At 36.5% G+C, this 13,215-nt stretch overlaps 1 protein-coding gene across 1 annotated transcript in view; it reads right to left on the bottom strand.

Annotated features, from left to right (window-relative positions):
- The window catches only part of NSF (N-ethylmaleimide sensitive factor, vesicle fusing ATPase), a 160,477-nt gene that overhangs the window by 41,147 nt on the left and 106,115 nt on the right, over nucleotides 1-13,215 (bottom strand). Inside the window, exons 14-15 of the mRNA XM_079134983.1 lie at nucleotides 7,492-7,648; nucleotides 4,661-4,794 (exon numbers count right to left, since the gene is read on the bottom strand). Of these exons, the coding sequence (XP_078991109.1) occupies nucleotides 4,661-4,794; nucleotides 7,492-7,648 (291 nt within the window). The remainder of the gene's footprint in view (nucleotides 1-4,660; nucleotides 4,795-7,491; nucleotides 7,649-13,215) is intronic.

The following is a 13,215-nucleotide window of genomic DNA, read 5'->3' as shown; positions in this document are numbered from 1 at the left end:
ATCTGTGAATTCCTCAAATCTCTTAATGGGACATATGGCATTCCCTCCTCCCCCCACCAAATATAAGGCTAATTTCTCATATATACTTTGGTAGTGATGAGGAGTTTATCTGTGGAGAAAGCAAATTAAAAGAAATAAATGGTTAATTCTAAATTAATTGAGAATAAACTACTTTCACATTTTTTGCACCATCCATTTGTGAAAAAGAAACGATAGCATAATTACAATAGACTCTCACATTCTCATTAAAGCAAGCTGAATGGCCTTCTTCACTACCCCAAACTTACCACTTGGATTAAGTAATAAACAGTACATAAAGATACTCCATGACTTAACTAATTCAGATCACATGTTGCATTATTTTTCAGTTGCACAAACTATTGTCATTGTAAAACATCTTGAAAAATCTTTAAAATTGAACAGTTAGTCATTAAAATGTAGCTAAAGAAAAATGCCAACTTTTTGGCCTAACAAACTGGCAAAAAAAATACTTTAGGACTATCAAGTAGGAGTGCAAATCCAAGAACTCACATTCTCAAATGACAGAACTGCAAGTGCAAATTCATACAACTTTCTGAAGAAATGTACTTTATAAATCATTAGTATATTTTACATAGAAATGTGACAACACTAGAATAAAAAAAATCCTTCAAATATTAATATTTTGCCTTAGCAGTCCCAATTCCTGAGAATTTATACTAAGAAAATAATCAGAAAGTATGTATAAGTAAAAACAACTGCTGTACTTTATTGAGTACATATTATATGTTCCAGTGCACTCAGAGTTACTTTACATAAATTACCATATCATTTAATTCTCATAATAACCCTATGAAGCAGCTATAAATATTACTCTCATTCATAGCTGAGAAAAAGAGGCTTATAAGGTAAGTGTCACAGAGTCAGTAAATACAGTAGAACTGGGATTCGAACTCAGATCTATGTGAATCCTAAGTCCAAATTCTCACTCATATTGGGCTAATATATCTAAGAAAAATATAATAAGAAAATGGTCACTGGGATTACAGGCATGAAGTTCAAGACTTGCTTCAGCAACTTAGCAAGGCCCTAAGCAACTTAGTGAGACCCTATCTCAAAATTAATACTAAAAATTGAAAAAAAAAGAAAAGAAAAAAAGAAAATGGTCAGTGATTTCACTAGGTTGGTAATTCAATAGAATATTATTATAATTGTGAAAAGGGATCAACCTGGAAACAACTTAAATGTCCAAGAAAGTGGGATTATTTAAAGGGTAGTATATAGCTATTAATTTAACATAACATTGAGATAAGTTTTAGTGATATTTTTTAAAGTTCTTAATATCTTGAGTGAAAAAAAGCAGGTTTAAAGTAGTATGTCACCTCAGGCGTGGAGATACACACCTGTAATCCCAGTGTTTCAGGAGGCTGAGACAGGAAAATTACAAGTTTGAGGTCAGCCTCAGTAATTTAGTGAGACCCTATCTCAAAATAAAAAATAAAAAGATCTGGAGATGTAAATCAGTAGTGAAGTACCCTTGGGTTCAATCCCCAGTATGAATGTATGTACATATGAATGAATGAATGAATGGATGGATGGATGGATGGATGGATGGATGGATGGATGGATGAATAAAAAACAGTATGTCACTGGATGTGGTGGTACACATCTGTTAAATCCCAGCTACTTGGGAGGCTGAGGCAGGAGGATCATAAGTTTGAGCCAGCCTGGGGCAACTCAGGGAAACTCTGTCTCAAAATAAAATAAAAGGAATGGGGATTGTAGCTCAGAGACAGAGCACTTGCCTAACATGTTCAAGCCATGAGTTCAACACTGCAAAAAAATTAAAACAAAAACCAATATGTTCAATGTGATCCCCAATACAAGCATGTGTATGTAGAAAAAAAGAATGAAAGATAGGTATCTATGTTCTTTTCTGTATTTTCCAAATTATTTTGTAAATAAGAAAAGATATATTTTTTAGGGGTGGCACTTAGAAGGAAAGAAATGTTTTCTCCAGGATGATAAAACATTATAAATTAATTTGTGCTCTTAAAAAAAAGTTAAAAAACATTTTCTTCCCACTGAAAATGTAGAGAGAACAGTGGTGGGAGGTAGACTAGAATAACTAAAGAATGGTATTTATATTTCATTTTCAAAAACAACCTGGAAGACTTAGCATCTTTAGACTGGTTTGAGCCCTCGGGCTTTTGTCAACCTATCATTAGGTAACAATGTGAAAGCTATTTGCAGGGAAAGATTTTGTAATATTTTTAATATATTTCTAAGACACCTAGGCTTCATTCTTTTCTCTGTTCTGAACTTTAGTTACAGGGAATAATACTTTTCCCCCCAAGGAAAACCAAAAAGTCTAATGTGAATTTATTATACTGCTGAAGCAGAAATAATTTTTGTACCTTTAAGAGTACATGGATGATCCAGACAGTGAATCATGAATTGAAATGATTTTGAATAAGCTTGTATAGACACTTATTTTTATATTCCTTAGCTTTCTACTCATCTAAAACTCTACCTTGAAAGGCTTCAACAATTTAAAGATTAAATCATAAGTTATTAAGCCATTAATTTAACCATTTAAGCCTCTAAAATCAGCATATATTACCTTCCCCCCTCAAGTCAATTTGCAAGAGATTAAATTAATAAAAATGATAATATCTCACACTCACAAAGAAGCTTTGATCTGCAGAAGCCTAAAGTACTTTTTAAAAAACTTTATAGAAAAACTAGGCCTATCCACCCACATCCCAGAGTACATCTGAGGTAGAAGCTGGCAGCTGGTGAAAAGCAATGGAGCATCTGCAGGGAAGACTACCACTTTTAAACAAGCACAGGAACAGACAATGTAGGGAAACGCAAATAGAATTAGCTTTTCAATTAAATGGGGAAATTCAATGGCCACAGATTCCAAAGGCTATTATTTAAATTTTCACCAGGAGTGGCTTAAGGGAAGACAAAAACCAGAAAATAAGGACTGGGGTACACCTCAGTGGTAGAGAGCTTGCCTACCATGCTTCAGGTCCAGGGTTTGATCCCCAGCACTGCAAAATAACAAAGAAAGGCAAATCCTACCTACTCTAGAGAGTTACTAGTCTTGTTTATTCTTTGTAGATATTCCTGAGAAGGATAGATGCTACTCAGAAATAGAGTGAACTATGATATTCTAAGGTCTTTCTATGTGTGGCAACATTTCTCTCTCATTCACCCCACAATTTGAAAGATCTTTGTATAGAATATTAACTTTTTTTTTTTTTTTTGCCATGCTTGGGATTGAACCAACACAAGCTGGGCAAGCACTCTACCACTCAGTTGCACCCACAGCCCTAGAGTATTATTCTTGTCATTTAGGGCTTGTGACTCAGTTTCTGCTTCTTTCATTCACTGCAAGCACCCATCACAATTTTCTGCAACCTGCAAAAACAAGTCTAACTTCTCAAACTTTTATTTGGGGGAGTCTGCGCTTTTGGAATAGGTTTTTCCTCTTTAGTTCCTTTCCTAAAGAAAAACTAAAGCACTTCTACCATCTAGGGTAGGTTAGAAGTGAGTGCCTATGAGTAAGATCACAGAACAGCCAGAGCATATTTAGTAGGCAGCACTGAATTCTCAGTATTTTCTTCCCCAATTATGATTTCCCCACATCTCTTTGACTTTCATCAGTTCATATGTATAAAAGATCAAGCATGGGAAAAAAAGGTTTAAGTCAAAGAAATACTTCAGCTGGATATAAAATATAATTTCCTCACTGTCTCTATATGGTGGGATGCCAAATTAGCCTACCAATGACAATACTGATGACCAAGTGAGACAAACAGATAGTCTTCATTGTGAGACTTTAAAAAATTTTTTGGGGCTGGGGAGATAGCTCAGTCAGTAGAGTGTTTGCCTTGCAAGCACAAGGCCCTAGGTTCGATCCCCAGCACCAAAAAAAAAAAAAAAAATTTTTTTTTGGTTGTTGTTTTTTAGAGCAGTCACCTGTTCTACATAACTTACTGGGCAATTGCTTGAATATAAGAGAGATGGACCAGATGATCTTAATGTCCTTTCAGCTCTAGGATTCTATTCTATGTTGTTCAAGCTTCACTGATGGTTCAAAGTAGCCATATTAAAAAGATGTTAAATGGGGAAAAGAAGAAGGATGAGGACTGCATTAAGTTGTCAAGCAGATTCCATTACCTAACACACAATCATCCTTTTGTAGGGGTTCTTAGGAATATCTTCCCAATGATACATCTTTTCTTTCCCAAACAATCTAGGCAACTTAATTGACCCTCACAGTTCAACTTTATACATTAATAAAAGAACTTTAAAAAAATCCTAAATGAATTTGCTCCACTCTACCTGAACACTCTTAATGATTCTTCTTTTAATCAAGCTGATATAAAGAAATGAAAATCAATCTTAATATGTACGAAACAAAAGATAATTTGAAAGGTAAAGATACCCTTAGTGAAAATGCATTACAAAGATAAAAAAATTAAAAACAGTTAATGTCCCTCCCTTACAAGTTAGGCTGATAATTTAGTTTGAAAAGAACAGAGTTCTATAGAGTTTATGTACATGTGTATGAAGGAAGATGCATGTATGTACAATCACATGCACACATGTACACACATGCACACATCTAAGGGACAGGAAATTAAAACGAAAGCACAAATCTTGATACCTTCTTCATGGCCTGACACTTGGCTGTCTCAGAAAAGCCAATCATCTTATCAGGAGAACAGATCTTGATGAAGGGGAAGTTGGATTCCTCTGCGATCTTTGCAGCTAACGCAGTCTTCCCACTATGAGGTGGGCCTGCATAAAGATATGAGCAAGTCAGGGGAAAAAAGCCAACCTAAGCAAAGGAAAATCAAACAAGTTTAAACTTTGATCCACAATGTACTGAGGTCTCAACTAGTTGCTCATTAACATTTCCTGACACAGTTTCATGGCAGACATGTTTCCTTTTATTTATTAGCAACTAAACTTAACTGATTAGCATTTCTCAAAAGTATGGTGAAATAACATGCCTTCTTGCTTTTTCATATAGCCTTAATCTTTCTCTCACTTACTTCTCACTACATATATAAAGCACCAGGGTTTTGTTTCTTAAAAATAAAAGAGAGAGAGAGAATACAGTACCTATCAACACTTGTGATATTAGTCCTATTAACTGTTTAACAAAAAAATACTATCTTGTTAGGAGATGACATTGAGGGCAGGGAAAAACTGCCTTATTAGAAGAAAATGTTCCATAAAGAGAATTCTAAAGACTCAGGCCTTATCTAAAGGCAACCAAATCTACAAATTTACCTGTATTTGGACAACCCCTCCATCCCCTCATGTATATTACAAGATATGTCCTTATTCCAGTCATAAACCAATAATTTTTTCCCTACCATATTCTCAGGAACCTGACATGAGTGACCCTTCTTCTTTCCCATGTTTAGCTGCTTCCTCTTCCCTGAAGCTTTTTCCATAGCATTTAAACATGATTTGATCTGGTAGTTCAATAAACACAAAAATACTCTGGACTTCATACCACTCAACACTACCCTTCAAAATGGAACTTCCCTAAATAATTTATCTCCATTGGCTGCTTCACTCTTCATCTCCTATTAATCCATCTCTCCCCACCAACCACACGGCTTCGACCCCATGCCATGATCAGGCACCCATCGATGATCTCCGTGTGACCAATCACCACCCGTACTTTATCTTTTTGACCTCTTAGGAACATTTGACACAACTTGTAACTTCCCTCTTTCTTGAAATACCTTTCCTTTTTTGGTTTCTGTGACAGCATATTCTCCCCCGCCCCTTACCCCTCAGCAAGACTCTCTCGCTCAGTCTCCTTTGCTGGCGCTTCCCACTCTTTTTAGTCCTAAATCATTAATGCACTTCAGAAATAAGTTCTAGGCCCTCTTTTCATCTCAACCCACACCCCTTCTCTAAGTGATTTCATCCACTCCCATGGTTTCAAATTGAGTCTATACACTGACAAAATCATGAATCTACTGCCAGCCAGGCTACTCTTTTGAGTGCCCAGGCCTACATATCCAATAGACTATTGGCCATTTCTAACTTAATTATCCTGTAGAAACCTAGAATTTATTCAAAACTGAACTCATGATCTTTCCCCAAATCTGCTTCTCCACTGGTATTCCTAATCTTAGTAAACAGCACCATTCACCAGGCTCTGTAATGCCAGAAATCTGGGAGTCATATGTGATAACTGCCCATATTTGGTCTAACCAATATTTCCAAGCTTCAGCCTCCCCTATTACAATACATGGATAACAAGAGCATCTACTCCCATAGGACTGAAGTTGGGCTTAAATGAGAAAACACATGTGAAGTATTAATAGAGTGACTGCCAAATAGAAAGGGCTTGAAGAATGTTAGCCCAACTATGATTGAAAATTAATAATAATGATTTTATCACATCTTTTTTTTTTCTACCTCTTAGATATTTCTCAGATTAGTCTACTTATCTCCATCTCCACTGCTACCACACTACTTCAGACCACAACCGGCTCTCATTAAGACAATGCCACTGCTTCTTTTTGCTCTTCCATCCATTCTCTGTGATAAAGCAATTATGATGATGTTCTGAAAACACACATCTGATCACATGACATATTGCTTAAAACCCTACAAATGGATTCCCATTGCCCCTAAGATGCAGTCTTTAACATAGCCTGTGAGGCTTTGTAAGAACTGACTTCTGTCTCCTTCTTTAGTTCATGTCTAGTGCATTTCTCTGTTTCCAGATCATCTCTGCTCAGGGATTTTCCACACACTGTCCCTCTGTCTAGAACACCAGTTACATAGCCCAGTCAGTTTCTCTGCTTCCTTTGGGTCTTGGCTTAACATGCTTCTCTCAGGGAGCCCCCGCCCTGCGATCTTTGGGGCGTTAGGCTCCCATCATCTGGCCCCACTGGACTTCTCTGTCCTCATACTAATCATAACTGTAAGTTAATTATTTGTGAATGGAATGTCCTTCCCCTGTTGTCTACTTGATAAAATCCTAACTGATCCTTCAAGGCCAAAATGAACCATCACTTCTGGCTTTCCCTGACCACCCTTGGGCAAAATGCCTTGCATTAACACACATCCGTACAGACAAATGCTGTAGTTAGGAATTTCTTTACAAGTCTTTTTCATGACTAGACTGAATGCTTGAGTGGAGACGCTTGAATGTCTCTATCTCCAGCCACTAAACAGCCTAAAACACAGCGAGTATTCAGGAAATACTTTTGTTATTGAATGTGGTCTATTAAATACCAGAGAAATTCAGATACAATCCTACAAGAAAACTAATTGCTATCAGTAACATTCAATTTCAAGAAAATTTTAATATGTGCATAATATTGGTACACAGACTGGGTAACTACTTTCAGATTATGAACAAGGGTTAGAACTGAAAATCAATTCTGGAATGTGCTAAATGGCTTTTTAAAAGTGCTGCTGTTCCTAGACACTTAAGGCCATCTCATCATTCTTTCTCACCTTCTAAAAGGACGCTAACCAGTGGCGTGCGGTCACTGTTTTTAGTCTGCTGGACCAGCAGCTCCCCATCATCCAGAACTCGAGTAACTGGGTCACCCCATTTGATGATTCCATTCATAATGTAACTTGCATAATCCTCTTGATTTGTGCCAAATGCCTAATGAGGAAAAGGATAATTTAAAGCATTTTGAACGTTAGTATTAAAAATTAAAATATTTAATTTCTCCTTTTCTCCACCATTGTGTTGTTTGTGCTTGCTTCTATTCCTCACCATGTCTTCCCACAAGACATTCAAGACATGTAATTCCTGAACCAGAAACAAAAGCAAAATTGTTCCATTCCCTAGTGGCTTTGGATGAAAACTGGTAATAAAATCATGTATAACGCTTAAGAGGAGATATTAGAGAAGAACTAAACTGGGTCAATAAGGAATTGCACATGAAATGATATACATATTTATACTGTATCAAGGTCATTATCATCTTGCTGTATTAAGCTGAAAGTGTCACTACTGTCTGGATAGCTGGACATGTTTTATGGGTCTGAGTTTTCTTTTTGCCTCTATGTTCTGCACTAGGAGGTTGATTCAGTAATACACATGTGAAACCTTCTGAAAAAATAAAATACTGAAAGGTATAAAAGATGAGTAATAATTCCTACACATCAAGACTATTGAGCACTATCCTATATTAATGTAAAAAGTCTGAAAAGCCAAAACAAAAACAAAAAATAAAACCATTTTATAATTTCTCATTTAATGTTTTTACCCAATCAGAACAGAAACAAAAAACCTGCGTCAGATGACTTAATGGAATAAGCAATAGATTCTAGGCTCAGATTCTACCAAAACCCAAATCCTCAAAATCCCTGAGCAAATGAGTATGTTCCAACATGCTTGCTTCTATAGAGTATATAGGTTGTGGTCATTCTAATAGAGAGAGAGAGAGAAAGCAATTATGTTCTTAGAAATTAGGAACAGGTCAGCAGAGAGAAATACTGTCCTAACACTGGCTATGTTAGGAGCTGTGGTTTAAATAGGAATATGAAATACAAATGATCATGTCCACAACAATTTTGTGGTAGAGGAGATAGGTTAAATGGCACCAAGGTAAGAATATATATGCAAATATAAGATTTAGAATGAGGTAGAAATGAGAAGTTGTAGCTGGGGATGTAGCTCAGTGGTAGAGTGCTTTCCTAGCACAAATAAGGCTCGGGTTTAATCCCTAGCACCACAAAAAAAAAAAAAAAAAAAAAGAGATGAGAAGCTATAATGAAAAATTGAAGGGTTAGGAAAGAAAATAAAAGTAATAATTGTTTTTTGAGTTCACCACATACTGAAGCTTAAATCACATTCCTTTTCATTTTCAATTTCTAATCTCAAAGATTATAATTCCCATCAAAAACCTTCCAAAGGTAGTCAATGACTTTAGTACTAACAATTGAATTAGATTTTTCACAAGATTAACAGGAGAATAAATGAGTAGAAGAACACAAACCATGTTCATATATAGGTCATATATTTTGAGAATTTCAACTTTTTTTTCCCTAACAGTACTAGAGATAGAATTTACGGCCTTGTGCACTGAGCTATATCCCCAGCACTTTTTAAAATATTTTTGAGAAAGGATCTTGCTAAGTTGCCCAGACTGGCCTTGAACTTTTGATCCTCCTGCCTCAGTCTCTCAAGTAGATGGGATTATAGTTGTGCACCACCAAGCCTGGCAGAGAATTTCAACTTTTAAAGATTAGTACATCCCTGAAAAAGCCATTTTTTGATTACCTGATATATGTGTTAATTTTAACAGTTCAAATAACTTCCACCTCACAGAAATTCATTATGTCTATAAAACAGTGCCAGTTAATTTGCAGGCAAATGGATGAAATTGGAGAATATCATGCTAAGTGAGATAAGCCAATCTCAAAAAGCCAAAGGACGAATGATATCGCTAATAAGTGGATGATGACACATAATGGGGGGTGGGAGGGGTTAGTGTTAGGGTTAGAGTTAGGGTTAGGGAGGGGGGCAAGAATGGAGGAAGGAAGGACTGTATAGAGGGAAAAGAGGGGTGGGAGGAGTGGGGGGAAGGGAAAAAATAACAATGAATCAAACAACATTACCCTATATAAATTCATGATTACACAAATGGTATGCCTTTATGCCATGTACAGAGAAACAACATGTATTCCATTTGTTTACAATAAAAGAAAAAAAAAAAATAGGAAAACAGTGCCCAGTTCTCCTGTATCTATTACTTTACTACAAGATAATTTTTCAGATCACTCTTTCAGTAATGCCATTACATAGTTTAATACTTTGATTCCTGAGTACAGAGGAAAGTTCTAATTCTTTGGAAATGGCAAATTCAGTGGTCCTATAAAAAGTTACAATAAAGAGCCTAATAAATACCAGTTAAATGGCCTTTTTAAGAATATATGTAGGTTGGCTACCATTTGTTTTTAATTGTCCAAAGTATATATTCTAAGACTTATAGAAGAAGTTTTAAAATGCCTAAATCATAAAAGAGTGACTCTCCGAAGCTACACTGTATATATATCTTCATTATATAGCCCATCATTTCATTTTTTTCTTTTATCCTCCAGACTCTTGAAATAAGTAAAAGTAAATTTTTTGGTCACACTTCCCCACAGCCAATTTACTTATTATTAAACAATTCTTGCAATAGGTCAGTTGACCAGGCTCTAATATTTTTGGTAACTATTACAAATGATATGGCATTAAACCATTTCCATTGCTCATTAACTTTTGAAAGTAACTATTTTATTTTTAAAAATCATAATGGTCATAAAAAGTACACAGGGGCCATTTTGAGACAACAGCCAGGCCCCGTAGGACCCCTGGCCGGACTGACTGAGCCCCACCTCCTGGATCCCTCAGCCCAACCAATCACTCCCTGCCTCTGGGGCCCTCACATCGACTGACTGTTCCCTGCCGCCAGGACCCCCAGACCAACTGACTGCGTCCTATCACTGGGACCCCAGACCGACTGCACCCCTCCTCCAGGATCCCACAACCACACCAAATACACCCGACCTCCAGGACCCCTGCCTGACCAACCGCATCCGCCTCCAGGACTTCCTGCTGACCACAGCCACACCCTGAGCTGCAGCTCCCCATTTGCCAACACATTTCGAAGCCAGAGTAGGCATCCTAGATAATCCTGGAAGCCACAGCTCCGATATTTAGGTGGGTCAATCCCATCTTGACATGCCTGCTGGAGGCTTGAAGCTCATTGTCAGATAATATTTGAACTCATTCTGTTTATTATGACAATTTTGTTATTGTCCTCATAGGGGCTATTTGGTCTAGGATTGCATAGTGTCTGAATTGGGCACTGTTAATATTGATCTCCCCTTAAAGAAAGGGTTTGGGAAACCTACAGGGCCACTATAAGCCTACAAGGGGAAATCTGCAATACCCCAGATCTGCACTGCTAGAGGGGAAGATACATGAACAACATGAAAAAACAAGGAAGAAAATGATCCAAACAAATCTAGATTCTATATTAATAGAATCCAATGACAGTATGTTAGAAGAAATGTCAGAAAAGGACTTCAGATTATACATGATTAAGATGATTCATGAAGCAAAGGATGAGATAGGAGAGCAAATGCAGGCAATGAATGATAATACCAATAAGCTGAAAGAGCACCTGCAGGAAGCAAAAGATCATTTCAACAAAGAGACAGAGATTCTCAAAAAAAAAAAAAAAAAAAAAAAACACCCAAAAAACAAACAAACAAAAAACGGAAATCCTTGAAATGAAGGAAACAATAAACCAAATAAAAAACTCAATGGAAAGCATCACCAAAAGACCAGACCACTTGGAAGACAGAACCTCAGACAATGAAGACAAAATATTTAATCTTGAAAATAAAGTTGCCCAAACAGAGAAGATGGTAAGAAATCATGAACAGAATCTCCAAGAACTATGGGATATCATGAAAAGACCAAATTTAAGAATTATTGGGATTGAGGAAGGCACAGAGATACAAACCAAAGGAATGAACAACCTATTCAATCATATAATAGCAGAAAATTTCCCAAACCTGAAGAATGAAATGGAAAATCAAATACAAGAGGCTTACAGAACACCAAATGCACAAAATCACAACAGGTCCACACCAAGGCACATTATAATGAAAATGCCTAACATTCAAAATAAAGATAGGATTTTGAAGGCCATGAGAGAAAAGCATCAGATTACATATAGGGGGAGACCAATACAGATAGCAGTCAACTTCTCAACCCAGACTCTAAAAGCTAGAAGGGCCTGGAACAATGTATTCCAAGCTCTGAAAGAACATGGTTGCCAACCAAGAATCCTATACCCAGCAAAACTAACCTTCAGATTTGAAGATGAAATAAAATCCTTCCATGATAAACAAAAGTTAAAAGAATTTACAAATAGAAAGCCTGCACTACAGAATGTTCTCAACAAAATATTCCATGAGAAGGAAATGAAAAACAACAATAGAGGTCAGCAAAGGGAGGAACTACCTTAGAGAAAAACCACTCAATGGAGAAGCCAAGCCAACTTAAAAGCCAAAAATAAGCCAAATGACTGGGAATACAAATCATATCTCAATAATAACCCTGAATGTTAAAGGCCTAAACTCATCAATCAAAAGACATAGACTGGCAGAATGGATTAAAAAAAGAAAGATCCAACAATATGCTGCCTGCAAGAGACTCATCTCATAGAAAAAGACATCCACAGACTAAAGGTGAAAGGATGGGAAAAAACCTACCACGCACATGGACCCAATAAAAAAGCGGGGGTTTCCATCCTTATATCAGATAAAGTGGACTTCAAGCCAAAGTTAGTCAGAAGGGATAAAGAAGGACATTTCATACGCTTAAGGGAACCATAAATCAGGAAGACATAACAATACTAAATATTTATTCCCCAAACAATGGTGCATCCCTGTACATCAAACAAATCCTTCTCAATTTCAGGAATCACATAGACCACAACACAATAATTCTGGGTGACTTTAACACACCGCTGTCACCACTAGATAGATCTTCCAAACAAAAACCAACCAAAGAAACCATAGAACGCAAGAACACAATCAATAACCTAGACTTAATAGACATATATAGAATATTCCACCCATCAACGAGTAGATTCACTTTCTTCTCAGCAGCACATGGAACCTTCTTGAAAACAGACCATATGTTATGCCACAAAGCAGCCCTTAGGAAATGCAAAAAAGTAGAGATACTGCCTTGTGTTCTATCAGATCATAATGACTGAGAATAGAAATCAATGACAAAATAAAAAACAGAAATTACTCCAACACCTGGAGACTAAATAATATGCTATTGAGTGAAACATGGATAACAGAAAACATCAGGGAGGAGAAAAAAAAATTCTTAGAGGTCAATGAGAACGATGATACAACATCAAAATCTCTGGGACACTATGAAAGTGGTACTAAGAGGAAAATTCATTGCATGGAGCGCATTCCAGAAAGGAATGAAAAGTCAACAACTAAATGACCTAACATTACAGCTCAAAGCCCTAGAAAAAGAAGAACAGAATAACAGCAAAAGTAGACAGGAAATAATTAAAATCAGAGCTGAAATCAATGAAATTGAAACAAAAGAAACAATTCAAAAAATTGACAAAACACAAAGTTGGTTCTTTGAGAAAGTAAACAAAATAGACAAACCCTTAGCCACACTAACAAAGAGAA

Source organism: Sciurus vulgaris, assembly GCF_902686455.1.
Source record: "Sciurus vulgaris genome assembly, chromosome: 3".
Classification (NCBI taxonomy): Eukaryota; Metazoa; Chordata; class Mammalia; order Rodentia; family Sciuridae; genus Sciurus; species Sciurus vulgaris.
This window is presented reverse-complemented; position numbering and strand designations above follow the sequence as displayed.